General features: G+C 41.5%; 1 protein-coding gene across 3 annotated transcripts in view; it reads right to left on the reverse strand.

Annotated features, from left to right (window-relative positions):
* MCTP2 (multiple C2 and transmembrane domain containing 2) overlaps nucleotides 1–16,150 on the reverse strand; it is a 166,269-nt gene that overhangs the window by 124,159 nt on the left and 25,960 nt on the right. Inside the window, exons 1-4 of one of the 3 annotated variants that reach the window (XM_067471307.1) lie at nucleotides 15,954–16,012; nucleotides 11,943–12,483; nucleotides 7,189–7,251; nucleotides 3,230–3,338 (exon numbers count right to left, since the gene is read on the reverse strand). In XM_067471307.1, the coding sequence (XP_067327408.1) occupies nucleotides 3,230–3,338; nucleotides 7,189–7,251; nucleotides 11,943–12,422 (652 nt within the window). In that variant the 5' untranslated portion in view covers nucleotides 12,423–12,483; nucleotides 15,954–16,012. Of the gene's footprint in view, nucleotides 1–3,229; nucleotides 3,339–7,188; nucleotides 7,252–11,942; nucleotides 12,484–15,948; nucleotides 16,013–16,150 lie in introns of those variants that run through there. The other 2 variants (XM_067471308.1, XM_060755639.2) reach the window with 2 other exon arrangements.

The raw sequence follows: 16,150 nt of genomic DNA on the forward strand, positions 1-16,150 counted from the left end.
TGGGTACTTTTAAACCCTCATCGTCTGATTCTTCTTCTCCCTCCAATTCCTGAGCACTTCCCTGCTCCCCTTACTCCTCCAAAGATGAGGAATCCCTAATAATTGGGTAAAGAAGTCTGAAAATGAAGAAACTGAAATTACAGATAAACTGAGAAGCAGCTTGCCGACAACATCAGTCACAGATGCAAATTGAGAACATGAATTGGTTCAAGGAGACAGATGAATTACAGTTCAGAATATTGCTGATGCATTGAACTCACAGGGTGTTATTGTTGTTGATTTTCTGCAGCATGGTGCCACATTCAACAGCGAAACTTATGTAACCACACTTAAGAAACTTAAGGAGGCCATAAGAAAGAAGAGACCACTAAAAATGTTGTTCCATCAAGCTTCATCACAATAATGCACACCCATACATGTCATTTTTCACAAACCAGATGGTTGCAAAAATGGGCTGGTCAGTAGTACCTTACCCACCCTACAGTCCTGATTTTGCCCCTTCTATCTTTTACCTGTTTGGACCCATGAAAGACAACCTATGTGGTTTCAGATTCAGTGACCTGAATGACATTAAAACAGCTTCAAAATCATGGGTCATGAAGCAAAAACCTGAATTTTTCCAAAATGGCTTGGGTTAAACGATGCCGCAAATGTGTAAAAATTGATGGTGACTGTGTTGAATGGTAGTTTTGTGTAGAGGACAGTTTAGGCTATGTTCTGTAGCAATTTCTGCTGTTATATGTTCATTAATAACGTTTTTATGATACATGACGATGGATGTACCCTTGTACATTCATCATCCATTAGATTCCTCAACCTGGGGGTTGGGACCCCTGGGGGTCATTAGGGGGTGTCAGAGGGGTCCCAAAAACCATTGAACACACAGTATTTTCTGTTGGTCATGGGGGTTCTGTGTGGGAAGTTTGGCACAATTCTATCATTGGTGGGGATCAGAATGCTCTTTAATTGTAAGTGAACTATACATCCCAGCAACTACAACTCTCAAATGTCAAGGTGTATTTCCCCCAAACTCCACCAGTGCTCACATTTGGGCATATTGAGTATCCATGCCAAGTTTGGTCCAGATCCATCATTGTTTGAGTCCACAGTGATCTCTGTATGTAGTTAAACTACAACTCCAAAACTCAAGGTCAATGCCCACCAAACCCTTCCAGTATTTTCTGTTGCCCATGGGAGTTCTGTGTGCCAAGTTTGGTTCAATTCCATTGTTCGGAATGCTCTTTGATGGTAGGTTAACTATAAATCCCAGCGACTACAACTCCCAAATGACAAAATCAGATCAGCCCCCTCCCTCCTGACCTTTCCTAAGAGAGTGAAAACCTGGCTCTTCAAGCAGGCATTCGGAACCCCGGAATAGTCAAGCTTGAGATGGAGAATGACCCAGGAATGGCCAAGATGATGAAACGGATGAGGATTGGAATGAGAGCATATAGCTCTTTTTAAATTGTTATTGCGCTGTCTTTTTTGTCTAAATGCACTTAATTGTTTTTGCTTTTGCATTGTATTGATGGCATCGAATTGTGCCGATATGTAGACCGCCCTGAGTCGCCTGCGGGCTGATATGGGCGGGATATAAGTGATGTAAATAAATAAATAAATAAATAAATAAAATCTCCCCAACCCCACCAGTATTCAAATTTGGACGTATTGGATATTTGTGCCAAATGTGGTCCAGTGAATTAAAATACATCCTGCCTATCAGATATTTACATTATGATTCATAACAGTGGCAAAGTTACAGTTACGAAGTAGCAAAGAAAATAATTTTATGGTTGGGGGTCACCACAACATGGGGAACTGTATTAAAGGGTCACAGAATTAGAAAGGTTGAGAACCACTGCATTAGATGTATGTGCACTTTTAAAAAGGAATACATTGTCTATATTCCACAAATTACATAGTACGTCCATTTCTGCCTTTATGAAGGACCTACACCCCAAAATAAAGTGTGTGTGTGTGTGTGGGGGGGGGGGCTATAATGCAGTCTATATCAAAGCTTTCCAACCCTCAAACAGGGGTTCATAATGATATAAAAATTACATCTCTTACATTGAACAACTCCTGCCAACCCAATGCACTTTCCCTTAAATAATAAAGCATATCTGGCATTCAAACAAAATGCACTGTCTTTCAATCCATCTGATATTCTGCAATACTTAGAATATCCACAGGAGGGCGCTTCTAAAATAGTATATATTAGGCCTGGGTAACAACGAAAAAATTTGTTTCTAAAATCGATTCGTTTTTTGGGGTTTTTTGCGTTTCGATATTTAAAACAATTCCGAAATTTTCCTTTAAAAAGTTCGATATTTACGAAATTTCGTAAATGGTAAAAAAATTACAAAACAATAACGAAACAATAACAAATCGATTCGTTAATGGCGGCCGCGATCGCGCAATACGCTAAAAAAACTTCTGAAGCTTCCTTCTCCCTCTGTTGTTGACTGTTGGTGTGATATTATAATTTTTTTCACTAATTAAACAAAAAACAACTATAAAACTTGCCCCAGACATGCGGAAATAATAACGAAACGACCTCAAACCAATAACGAAATGAATACATAATGAAATACGAAGCATTTACGAAACGAATTGAAAAATTCGTTTCGTTTTTAAGTTGCTCCAGAATGGTTCGTTATCGCTTCGTTAACAAAAAAAATAACGAATTTTTAACGAATTACGAATTAACGAAACAAAACCGCCCAGCCCTAGTATATATATTTTTCACAAAGGGGACAAGGAAAGAGCCTCCTCGAAGACTCTTGCAAACGGCCAATCTTTCCACCCCAAAAGCATTGCTTTACAATGTTTTAATTTATGCAATGCCTTTGGCACAAAATTGTTCCCCCACTTTACTTGGAAAACAAAACCTTTTTCCCTTTTCCCCATTTCTATATTATTTAAAATAAAAAAAAAACTCAAGATTAGTTGTTGCTTTTTTCAGGAAGAAACTTAGTGAAGAAATTACACCCCAGGAGGACTGAGAATGGCAAAACAAAATTCACAAAAGTGCAAAACCCGGGGGACATTTGTATACCCATTTATGCATTATTCCAAGTCATATAGATTTAATCTGTTCACTACATGATGCAATGCAATGCTCATAAAGACTGAGTCTGAGCTATGAAATGGCCCTCTTGTCATGTAATGACACACTCCCTGAAGGTATAAGAAAATGTAATATAGAGAGAGCAAGGGACTGACTCACCACAGCGATCCCTGATGACCAGATTCCTGCCTTCTTTTAGATGTATCGTTAACAGATATGCAAATGAGCTGGGCAATTTACTCACGCAATCGCTTCCTTCCTCAAGTGCCTGTGAAAATTTTCAAGAAAGAGTATTAACACTCATCTATTTCACTTCCCATAAAGAACGCTGCATCAGACCATCAGACATAGATTGTAGGAATCCACCACATGAAAGGTCACCTAATTCGGAGCTACATGTGTTTATATCCTTTCAAAAGAGCAACCAAACTATGGTTTCTATCATAAAAGAGAATTTTGGGGTTCATCATGGAGAAACTTGATGTTCCTAAAGTCCTTCCTCCACCAAGTGTGCCTACTAGACTTGTTTGATCCAAAAAAAATTGGTTCTAAATTCGTTTCGGATCTAGAGGGCGCCGGTGGTTCGATTCTAAAGTCAATCCCTATTTTCACAGGAGAAAAAGTTCTAAACTTTTCAAACCTTCCAAGACTTCCGAATCTTTAATAGTTTGAAAGTGTTATTTCCTGTTTCATTGCATGGTCTCTACTTTGAAAGTAGTTGTTTTACTCCAGGAGCGGATTATAACTCGCTTCTGTGACTTTGGGGCTTTGGCAGCTTGTGGGGGAGGCAGAGCAAATCCATGCTTCTCCCTTATAACTCACTTGAACCATGGATTTGCTCCGCTTCTTCCTCAGGCCGTTGGGGACAGCCGGTTTTGGAGTCACAGAGGCAAGTTGTGGGGGGGGGGGGGGGCATGGGTTTGCTCCACTTCTTCCTCAGGTCATCCCGAATAGATTACTGCAACACGCTCTACGTGGGGTTGCCATTGAAGACTGTTCAGAAACTTCAATGAGTCCAATGGGCGGTGGCTAGATTACTCACCGGAGCATCATACAGGGAGCATACCACCCCCCTGATATGTCAGCTCCACTGGCTGCCGATCCAGTTCCGAGCACAATTCAAAGTGCTGGTTTTGACCTACAAACCCTATACGGCTCCGGCCCAGCATACCTGTCCGAACGTATCTCCTTCTACATCCCACCTTGGAGTTTAAGATCCTCTGGGGAGGCCCTGCTCTCGACCCCACCTTTATCACAAGTGAGACTGGTGGGGACGAGGGACAGCGCCTTCTCGGTGGTGGCCCCTTGCCTGTGGAATTCACTCCCCGGGGAAATTAGGTCATCAACATCCCTCCTCTCTTTCAGAAGGAAGTTAAAAACCTGGATATGGGACCAGGCCTTTGGGTAAGTTGGCAGATGGATAAAGGACAATGACGGCCAGAATAGGAAAGGACTATGATAATGCTGGATGGACTATGGATTTATGAATTGGGGAACATTGACCACAAGATGATTTTATTGCTGCTATTGTATTAATTGGATTGTTTTAACTAGTTATAGTTGTTGTTGTTATATTGTATTTTGTATATTGTATTTTGTGAACTGTTAGGCATCGAATTGTGCCTTTTGTAAGCCGCCCTGAGTCCCCCCTAGGGGGTTGAGAAGGGCGGGGTAGAAGCACTCGAAATAATAATAATAATAATAATAATAATAATAATAATAATAACAACAACAACAACAATAATAATATAAGGGAGAAGCATGGATTTGCTCCGCTTCTTCCTCAAGCCATTAAAGGTAGCCAGTTTTAAAGTCACAGAAGTGAGTTATAAGGGGGAAGCTGAATCATTGAATCATTTCCGACTCACTTCATGAGTCGTTAAAAAAATGGCAAAAAAGCTTTGAAATGCCAAAGACTTCTGGGTTTTCTTTAAAACTTCAAAATCGCTTCAAAAAGGAAAACTTTCTGACTTTATTCCGAACAATGAAAGTTCCGACTGGACCTAACCATGCCTAGTGCCTACATGCTTGCGACTAGAATGGTGAGACTTGCTCAAGTTCACTGAGCGGTTTTCCATGGCTCAAAGCAGATTTGAACCTTGGTCTCCCATAATCTCAGCCCAGTACCTGACTTTCTACACTAAGTTGATTATCCAAAGTCTTTTTGTTATCACCTCCATCTTTTGGTGGAGTTTGCATGGTAAGATTAATGCCAAGCAAGCTTGCTGTCCCCTTCTTCTGAGGCTAAAAGGCTCTAGCGCAGGCATGAGCAAACTTTGGCCCTCAAGGTGTTTTGGACTTCAACTTCCACAATTTCTAACAGCCTACCAACTCTTAGAAATAATAATAGTATTAATGTATTGTCAAAGGCTTTCATGGCTGGAATCACTAGGTTCTTGTAGGGTTTTTTTCGGGCTATAGGGCCATGTTCCAGAGGCATTTCTCCTCCAGAGGCAGAGGAGAAATGTCTCTGGAACATGGCCCTATAGCCCGAAAAAACCTACAAGAACCTAATAGTATTAATATTCTCTAACAATTAACTGTGCTCTGTGCAGTCATGCCAGCCACATGACCTTGGAGGTGTCTACAGACAACGCCGGCTCTTCGGCTTAGAAATGGAGATGGGCACAACACCCCAGAGTTGGACAAGGGGAAAACCTTTACCTTTACTAACAATTATCAAGTATGCAGAGAAACAGCCATATTGCTTTTGAACGTTTACACAACCATTGATAACATTATTAATCCAGACAACATTGTTAATTTTTAAAAAATGTTTCCCAGAATTGGTTGGTTTTGATGAACATTTGTTCCCCTTGTTGACAGTAACTGGTTTGGATCTCTTCTTAGAGAGATACAGAATAATGCAAATAAATAATAATCAATAACAATGAAACTATGTCCCCTGACATCAGTTGGTTTTGGTCAAAGTATTTAATGGACCTTCTTCCCATAATATGATGGCTGGAAGAGAGGAATACATTTGGTTTGGTTATCTACGATTGGTTATTTTCTATAGCACTAGTGATATAACAGGGTTGTGGTGGCACAATGGGTTAAACCAATACGCTACAATTTGGTGATGGATCTGTGCATTGTATGTTTTTGCCCTGTTTCCCCTTCCGCTCCCTCACCCACATTGTGCTTCAGTAGTTATATTTATATTTTTAATGTACTAAACGTACCAAGTTTGTATGAAAATGTGGTTTCTATTTCCTGTGCTGGTCTATGACCAAAATAAATGATTTGATTTGATCTGATACGCTACAGAACTTGCTGATTGGAAGGTTGGCAGTTCACATCTGCGGACAGGATGAGCTCTTATTGTTAGCCCCAGCTTTTGCCAACCTAGCAGTTTGAAAACATGTAAATGTGAGTTGATCAATAGATACTGCTTTGGCGAGAAGGTAACGGCATTCCATCCGATCATGCTGGCCACATGATCTTGGGGGGTGTCTACAGACAACACCAGCTCTTTGGTTTAGAAATGGAAATGAGCACTACCTTCCAGAATTGATACAACTAGACTTAATGTCAAGGGGAAACCTTTAAGGATATAAATCTATTCTCATTTCATTCTCATTCAAAATCAAAATAATTCAGAAAACTGTCTACCCCCCCCCCCTCTCCCGCACGCCTCAGTTTGGTGAGCTTAGGAAGCTTTTTTGTATAGTTATGATTTTTAAAAACATTTTGGAATTCATTTGTGAAAATTTAATGTGTGTGCAAACATCAGCTTTCTGCATAAAAATGGTGAAATGCTCTTGTGTAAGCCACAAAATGTGAAACATTTCACAGTGACTAGTTCCTGACCATAAGGTATCTCAATGTGTTGAAACATGCTTTCTTACTGAGGAATAAGGTTTAGCTAGAGCCAAACTTGACTGAAACAAACATGAAAACCCAACTACAGAAAAACCCCAGCCTTTCCTCTGAAATCTATTATTTTAGCTCTAATCCCACCATGTGGATACAAGCTCCAATAGCAAATCCGACAAAGCAATTGTCCGCACAAACAAAAAGTTTGCAGGAAGCTGCACCCAATATTTTCAGTTCATGCCCATACTTGACCTATACTCTGAAATTCACTACCTATATAAAAAAATTAAACCACTTACACACTGGCCATCAAAGCCCTGCGAGGAACACGATGAGTCAAGGTTGGAGCCACTGAAAGAATGCTGCCAAAAACAAACAGAGGTTTATCAAAGGGAGGTTGTATTATATTACTATCATATTGTACTGTTATTGCTCAGTATTTCAGTGTCCAAGTACAAAGTCAGAGGAAGGCTGAGGAAAGAAACAATGGCTTATCTTGACTCTCTTGAGAGAATCCGTCAGATGGGATGCCAATCATCATGGATGGAAAGCTGGCATACAATCACATAGGTTAACCTTGCTGGTGTCCCATGCTCATATCCCCATAAGACTGGAATACAGGAAACTGCTGTTTTTTAGATCATTGTTCTATCTTAACTCAGTGTTAATGGTTCATCTAAGTCAGTGGTTCCCAACCTTCCTAATGCCACGACCCCTTAATAGAGTTCCTCATGTTATGGTGACCCCCAACCATAAAATTATTTTCATTGCTACTTCAGAACTGTCATTTTGCTCCTGTTATGAATCGTAATGTAAATATCTGATAAGCAAGATTTATTTTCATTCACTGGACCACATTTGGCACAGATACCCAATATACCCAAATTGGAATACTGGTGGAGTTTGGGGAAAATATGACCATGACCAACAGTAAATACTGGAAGGGTTTGGTGGGCATTGACCTTGAGTTTGGAGTTGTAGTTCACCTACTTCCAGAGAGCACTGTGGACTCAAACAATGATGGATCAGGAACAAACTTGACATGAATGCCCAATATGCCCAAATGTGAACACTGGTGGAGTTTGGGGAAAACAGACCTTGACATTTGGGAATTGTAGTTCCTGGGATTTATAGTTCACCTACCATCAAAGAGCATTCTGAAACCCACCAATGATAGAATTGAACCAAATTTGGCACACAGAACTCCCATGACCAACAGAAAATACTGGAAGGGTTTGGTGGGCACGGGCCTTGAGTTTTGGAGTTGTAGTTCATCTACATCCAGAGAGCATTGTGGACTCAAACAATGATGAATCTGGACCAAACTTGGCACAAACACTTAATATGCCCAAATGTGAACACTGGTTGAGTTTGGGGAAAATAGACCTCGACATTTGGGAATTGTAGTTGCTGGGATTTATAGTTCACCTACCATCAAAGAGCATTCTGAACCCCAGCAATGATAGAATTGAACCAAACCTGGCACACAGAACTCCCATAACCAACAGAAAATACTGGAAGGGTTTGGTGGGCATTGACCTTGAGTTTTGGAGTTGTAGTTCATCTACATCCAGAGAGCACTGTGGACTCAAACAACGATGAATCTGGACCAAACTTGGCACAAACACTCAATATGCCCAAATGTGAACACTGGTGGAGTTTGGGGAAAATAGACCTCGACATTTGGGAATTGTAGTTGCTAGGATTTATAGTTCACTTACAGTCAAAGAGCATTCTGAACCCTACCAACGATAACCCCATGACCAACAGAAAATACTGTGTTTTCTTATGGTCTTTGGTGACCCCCCTGTCATCCCCTTATGACCCCTGCAGGGGTCCCAACCCCCAGGTTGAGAAACGCTGATCTAAGTCAATAACGCTAAGCCCTCAATACTTCCAAAATGTTCAAACCAACCTTGTTCTGGCCTCCAAATTAAGATGTCCTCCAAGAGGAACCCTTTAGCTTTTAAACAAGTTGCAAGTTCTCCTTCTACTGTTTCACAATATAAGTGCGAAAAATATGAGAACTGCACACTTTCCATTTTGATAGCCCACACAGACCTCAATGGAGCACCTAGAGGTGACCATAAAGACTTTGACCGTTTCCAGATCCATTGTCAGCTAACCCCTCATTCTATTTACTGGGAAGTTATTCAAATTGAGAGGGGCAAAGTCATTCGGCAAAGATTTGGCCCATTGGCTACAACGGGAACCTTTAAGGCTCAATCCTCAGAGAAGGTTTGAGGGTAGGCTCAAACCTAGCCTGAGGTAGCTTTCTGCATGAAACTTACCTCAGTTTTAGACCTTATCTACAACCATAAGCCTGCCAAGTTTCAAAACATTTTGCCAATCTACTGATTTTTTTAGAATTATTTTAAGTTTTCATCATAACATCTTTTAAAATAAGACAAACCGCAAGAGAGGGAATTGTAGTTGCCAGTTGTGTCCATTCTCAGCCAATCAGAGCATGGACACAACTAGGCTTTTTATTGGCTGAGAAACAGAGAGAGGGAAAAAAACTTCAACTCCCATCATGCTCCGAGAGGAACTCAAAGCCTTTTCAATGCCCACCCTATGCAAGTGCTGATGGGAAAGCAAGTTCCCAGCAGGGGCAACTCTGGAGGAGGAGCCTAGGAAACTTTCCAAAAAGAAATGGATGGATGCTGCTGCTGCCGGGGAGGGAGAAAAAGGCACTGCAATAATCCCATCTTCTCCAGGACAGCCTCTGCCTCAGGTATACTGCACTTAACTCTATCTTCTCCAGTAGCCAATACAATCTGGCTCTCTTAATCCATTTTGTGGAGCTTTTCAGCTCCCTCCTCCTTGTTCTGTTTTCGGAGATTACATGAAACAGATGACCGAATATTACAAATCATTTTTATTCAAACCACAAGCACATTTGCACTGGCTATGCTGAGCTCTGCTTGATACAGATGCCAAAAATTCCTACAAACCCTTCCATAATGGAATGTGTCCATTATGCCCATACTTGACCTATAGAGGAGGGCGACTAAAATGATCAAGGGTCTGGAGAACAAGCCCTATGAAGAGCGGCTTAAAGAGCTGGGCATGTTTAGCCTGAAGAAGAGAAGGCTGAGAGGAGATATGATAGCCATGTATAAATATGTGAGAGGAAGCCACAGGGAGGAGGGAGCAAGCTTGTTTTCTGCTGCACTGGATAATAGGATGTGGAACAATGGCTTCAAACTACAAGAAAGGAGGTTCCATCTGAACATTAGGAAGAACTTCCTGACTGTGAGAGCCGTTCAGCAGTGGAACTCTCTGCCCCAGAGTGTGGTGGAGGCTCCTTCTTTGAAAGCTTTTAAACAGAGGCTGGATGGCCATCTGTCAGGGGTGCTTTGAATGCAATATTCCTGCTTCTTGGCAGGGGGTTGGACTGGATGGCCCATGAGGTCTCTTCATAGAATCATAGAATCAAAGAGTTAGATGAGACCTCAAGGGCCATCCAGTCCAACCCCCTGCCAAGAAGCAGGAATATTGCATTCAAAGCACCCCTGACAGATGACCATCCAACCTCTATGATTCTGTGATAAGTTGAATGACTCCATTTCCCATCGTCCCTGAACATTGGCCATGTTTTCATGCAAAGGAGAGAACTCCAAGTGCTAAACATTCTAGAGGGCACCGAGTTGCCTGCCTCACTTGATTATATTTTTTTCAGTCTTACATCATACTTGTTTACTGTGAATTAGTGATTGTATTTGCTAAGAGATAAGTCTCACTTTGTTCAGTGAAACGTGTTCCTATGAAGCACAGGCAAAGCATGATAACCTTAATCTCGGTCGTTTGTTTAACACTTACATTTAAGCCAACCAAAGTTTCAGCTGGAGATGCCCAAAAGGCTGTGTCAATACATTTTTCCCCCCGGATAGAGCAACTAAGGAAAAGTAGTAATAATACTAGTAATAAGCGAGGAGGAGCTGAGGAGCCTTCTAATCAAGGTGAAAGAAGAAAGCGCAAAAGCTGGGTTGCAGCTAAGCATAAAAAAAACCAAGATTATGGTAACAAGAATAATTGACAACTGGGAAATAGAGGGAGAAAATGTGGAGGCCGTGACAGACTTTGTATTTCTAGGCGCAAAGATTACTGCAGATGCAGACTGTGGCCAGGAAATCAGAAGACACTTCCTTCTTGGGAGGAGAGCAATGTCCAGTCTCGATAAAATAGTAAAGAGTAGAGACATCACACTGGCAACAAAGATCCGCCTAGTCAAAGCCATGGTATTCCTTGTAGTAACATACGGATGTGAGAGCTGGACCTTCGGGAAGGCTGAGCAAAGGAAGATCGATGCTTTTGAACTGTGGTGTTGGAGGAAAGTTCTGAGAGTGCCTTGGACTGCGAGAAGATCCAACCAGTCCATCCTCCAGGAAATAAAGCCCGGCTGCTCACTGGAGGGAAGGATACTAGAGGCCAAGTTGAAGTACTTTGGCCACATCATGAGGAGACAGCAAAGCCTAGAGAAGACAATTATGCTGGGGAAAGAGGAAGGCAAAAGGAAGAGGGGCCGACCAAGGGCAAGATGGATGGATGGCATCCTTGAAGTGACTGGACTGACCTTGAAGGAGCTGGGGGTGGTGACGGCTGACAGGGAGCTCTGGCATGGGCTGGTCCATGAGGTCACGAAGAGTCGGAGACGACTGAATGAATGAACAACAACAACAACAAAGTAATAAAACTCTATGCTATAAGTAAATATTCTGACAAAATAAAAAATGGAAAATTTATCTCCAGTCAAACTACAACTTCCATGACTCCATAACATTTAGCCATAACAGTTAGAGTGGTCTCAAACTGCATTCATTCTACAGTTTGCCATTTTTTAATTGTTGGAGTTCCTCCAAATACAGCCATGCACTGGAGTGTGTTAATCTAAGGACTGATCAGTCAGAGGCCCATGAAGCAAACTGAAAAATGATGGATGATAAAATAAGTTTCACATGATAAACTATATTGCCATCGTTGCTGTACCCACACAATCTAATCTTAGGGTTTGTTTATCTGGTGAAGATTTGTTCAACGCGATAGGCATTACCTCAAGAGCATCTTCTGCAAGGTCACTGTTGAAACTACTTCTTTGTAACAGATCAAAGAAATCATCACTGGAATTCCTCTTGGCTTCTGAACTTTGGATGCAGATGACCGGTTTCCCCGTGTCGTTCTCCCCTCTTTCCAAATGTGCCGTCTCCTTTTGGCCCCGTTCCCATTCCTCTCCAGTTTCTTTCAAGGAAGAGCCATTTGTGTTGTGAAGGAACACGTCCGTCGCAGAAAAGTCACTTGGGAAGTAAGTGGACAAGGCTTTGGAACGGGAATAACTTGTTTCTTCTTCAATAACAGTTTCTACATTCAGCATGTCGGGCACCGAAGAACTAAGTCGGCGGTCTAAGGGGTGCCTCTGCCTTCTCTCCATCACCTTAGTTGTGGTCTTCTTAGTCCTTCTGATGCTCAGATTTTGTAATAATGGCTTTGTCCTTTGCTTGAATGACCCCCAAACGGAAGGCTTCTCCAGATCCATAGTCAACTCAAGCTTACAACAGCACCGCAATATCCCGGGTTTTAAACCTTTTCACCAAATCCTAAAGTAGTGAAGGAGAGGCATGGAGAGAAAGAAAACAGGGTTAATTGCAATGTTTCATAAGGAACACAGATTTGGAAAATCTCTGAGAAATGCACAAACAGATTCTCGTTCAAAATAAGTAGTGTTACTCATGCGTCCCAGTGTCAACAACAAACACAGTCCCAAAGGCAAGTTTTACTGTTACTAGGAAGGAAATTGAGTCTTTTATCCTACACATCTTGTGAAGGTAAAAATAGCCCAGGGGTGAACTAGTTTGGTTTCCTCCAAGGCAGAACATGATGGGAATTCCCAAATACTGTAAAATGATTCACCTAAAATGGAGGGTTGCCATGCTGCTGTGGGTGGAAAAGGTCTCTCCTGGGGCACATTCGCATTCGGGGAAGGCCAGTGGGCCTGTTGGCTGAGCAGTGCCGAGTTTATCACTTGTTGCGGTTACTTTTTCAGGCTCTTTCCTGAGGCTACGGCCAAGTTACCCTAGTGAGCACTATCCACCAACAAGACAAGTTCCCCTTTGGGTCCATTTGAGAAGGGACTGAAAGGGCACACTTAAAATAGCATGTAGTCACTTTGGGATCAAGGACACTTCCCTTTCCATTTGCATCAATTCACAGAGCAAATTGGAAACCATGATTTCTTTAAGGGCATTAGCAACTGCCTAGCAACAGAAGGCAAAAGGAAGATAAACAGGGTATTTCCTTTCCCATTTGCAGCAAGAGCATGCACTTTCTAAATGAAGGATACAACACAAACCTTCTATTCATTCAGCAGTTACCATCTTATAACCAGGAGACAATCTACATTAGAAGTCCCATTGACATCGGCACATAAGCTCCCTGTTATGCAACTGTCGATGCTCCCTCTGGGATAACCAAATGGGTGAAGACTATCCTCAAAAGAGGGTCATACCATGAGTAACTTTTTTTTTAAAAGTTCAGACTAAAACCCAGAGTACTGCACTGACATGGAAGCCACCAATGTAAGTAGAAGGCCTGTAGAAAGGTCTGGCATCTTCTCAATGTTAGCAAAGTCTTCCCAGCACACCTTTCCAGTCTGATAAAGATACAGATCCAATTGTACATATATCTCAAGTCCAGCCAACATAGGAACCAAAAGGCCTGCTCCGGGAACCGGGGTGTATATTGCCTGCTGTTTCTCGTTCCTATGGGACTTCGTTTGACAAAGCGCTCACTACGAGGAGGGGTTGCCTGCTATTTCTCTGTGAGAATCGCTACCCCAGCTTGACCTTATTCCTATAAAAAATATGTTGGGAGTTAAGTGATTTCAAACACCATGAGAATAGGGTCCACATGTGGCATTTCAGCTCTAGCTTTCCCAACCCTGCTCTGGTGGAGTGAAGGAAGGGGCCATTCTACACTGCTTCCAAATCCAGTTTGGTGACAGTATTGTTTTTTTTAAAAAAGAGAGACAAGACCTTCTCTGTGGTGGCCCCTCGGCTGTGGAACTCCCTGTCTAGGGATATTAGATCAGCCCCCTCCTGACTTTTCGGAAGAGAGTAAAAACCTGGCTCTTCGAGCAAGCATTCGGAACCCCGGAATAAATAGTCAAGCTTGAGATGGAGAATGACCCAAGAATGGCCAAGACGATGAAATGGATGAGGATTGGAACGAGAGGATATAGCTCTTTTTAAACTGTTATTGTTTAAATGCACTTAATTGTTTTTGCTTTTTGAATGTATGTATTAATGGCATCGAATTGTGCCGACATGTAGACCACCCTGAGTTGCCTGCGGGCTGATATGAGCAGGATATAAATAATGTAAATAAATAAATAAATAAAAAATACAACACAACACAACTCAATTAGAAAAGGTAACTTAGGGTACCCCTGTTTTCTTCTGCCACCTTATAACAGGAAAAGGGAGCATGCCCAACTCTGGAGCTCATGCTGAAGCAAAGCAGATAGCGCCCGTAAGTCTCCTATTGAGGAAGTTGCCCTGTATTGAATCCCATCACAAGTCCATACAGGCTGCTCGACCTGGAGCAGCTTACCTGGGTTTTGAGAAGGTCTTTTTACAGTCATGTCTGAATATTAGGGGTGTGCAAAATTATCATTTGTCATCAAAAGTTAGATCGAAGTTTTTAAATTTGTACTTACGACATGATATTTGACACATGCCAAAAACTTAAGGATAGAAACTTATCCAATACTTTTTCGTTTGCTTTTTGTAAATCTTGGAAGCCTCCCAAAATCAGTTTAATGTTCAGTTCAAGGAAGCAAAGCAAAGCCAAAAAAATCTGCCTTTCCTCTTTGAATTAATGGCCTCTCACCATGAGGAAAGGGAAGCAGCAGGAAGAAAGCAGAGTTCACTGGGAAAGAAACCAAGAAAGCACAGAATTCTGGGAGAAATGTAGTTTGGGAAGGCAAGGAGCCCTATGCCAGAGAATGCAAAAGGACCTGCCCTTAACTAAAATGAATAGTTGAATGGTTGAATCTGCAAAGAGGAGGACTGGCTGAGACTTCTAGTAAGTAATCTCTGGGCTGCGCTCAGACGAAATTCCTTAGTGGAAGTTTTGTTGGTTTATATGAGAAACATTCAACGAGATAGCTGCTGCTGACTTTTTAAAAGGTTTTTGTCAAAACTTTTTTTAAAAATCCCTAAAATCAGTAGATGTATGAATATTTCTGAAAGTTGTGGGAAATGATCCTATTATCTTGTGTCATTGTATAGAAAATTCAAGAAGATCGCTTTTGTAGTTTTTTTGTTTATAAAAACTTTGAAAATTCTCCAAAACTTTGTGGATAAGGGAAACGTTCTGAAACTTAATGGGCTCACAGTGATAAATGAATTCTACCATTGTAGCAAGTTTCAACCCGATAGCTGTAGAAATGAGGGAATAAGGAGCCCTGGAAGTATCCCCACCTGCACAAAAAAGTAACAACATTTCATTACTCTCTTTATAGTAATGAAATTTTCACTAATGGTATTTTAGAAACACCTTAGAAACGAAATGCCAGCACCTCCTAATTTTGTCATGACATTTAAAACTTTTTTTTTCATCAGTTGCAAAGCCCTATGGAATATATTTCTGGCAAAGGAACATTGAGCCTGGGGTGTTGTGTGGTTTCCAGGCTGTATGGCTATGTTCCAGCAGCATTTTCCCTGACGTTTCACTCTGCATCTGTGGCTGGCATCCTTAGCACGCAAACCACACAACACCCCAGTGATTTCGGCCATGAAAGCCTTTGACAATACATTGAACATTGGACACAATAAGCATATGCTCCGCATTTAAGCTACAGAACCCCTTTTTGATCTAGGGAGCATCACTCCATTCTTCATTATGAGCTGTGAGTTTCCAATGAGACCAAGTTTCTCACATTCCATCTTCCCGGTTACCTTCCCGCTGTGGTCTCAACTGCTCTGAGAAGCTTTGCTTTTGCGAAGAAACAGGAAAGCCATTTCCTTTTAAGAGCCAGTCACTATGGAAAAACAACAGCATACCTTACCCTTGTTCAACCAGCCTCTGGCCATGTACTGGAAAGGAGGCGATAGTTACTACATCCTGAGGAAAAAGACATGCTGAAGTTGTCTCCATAAACTAGAGTTAAAACAATACTTTTAACACCTTCCTCTCAATCTAAAATAGGAACACAATGGTACTTCATGAAGTGGGAAAATATTTATTGTTCAACAAACTCTGTTT

This window comes from Anolis sagrei, chromosome 9, assembly GCF_037176765.1.
Source record: "Anolis sagrei isolate rAnoSag1 chromosome 9, rAnoSag1.mat, whole genome shotgun sequence".
NCBI lineage: Eukaryota > Metazoa > Chordata > Lepidosauria > Squamata > Dactyloidae > Anolis > Anolis sagrei.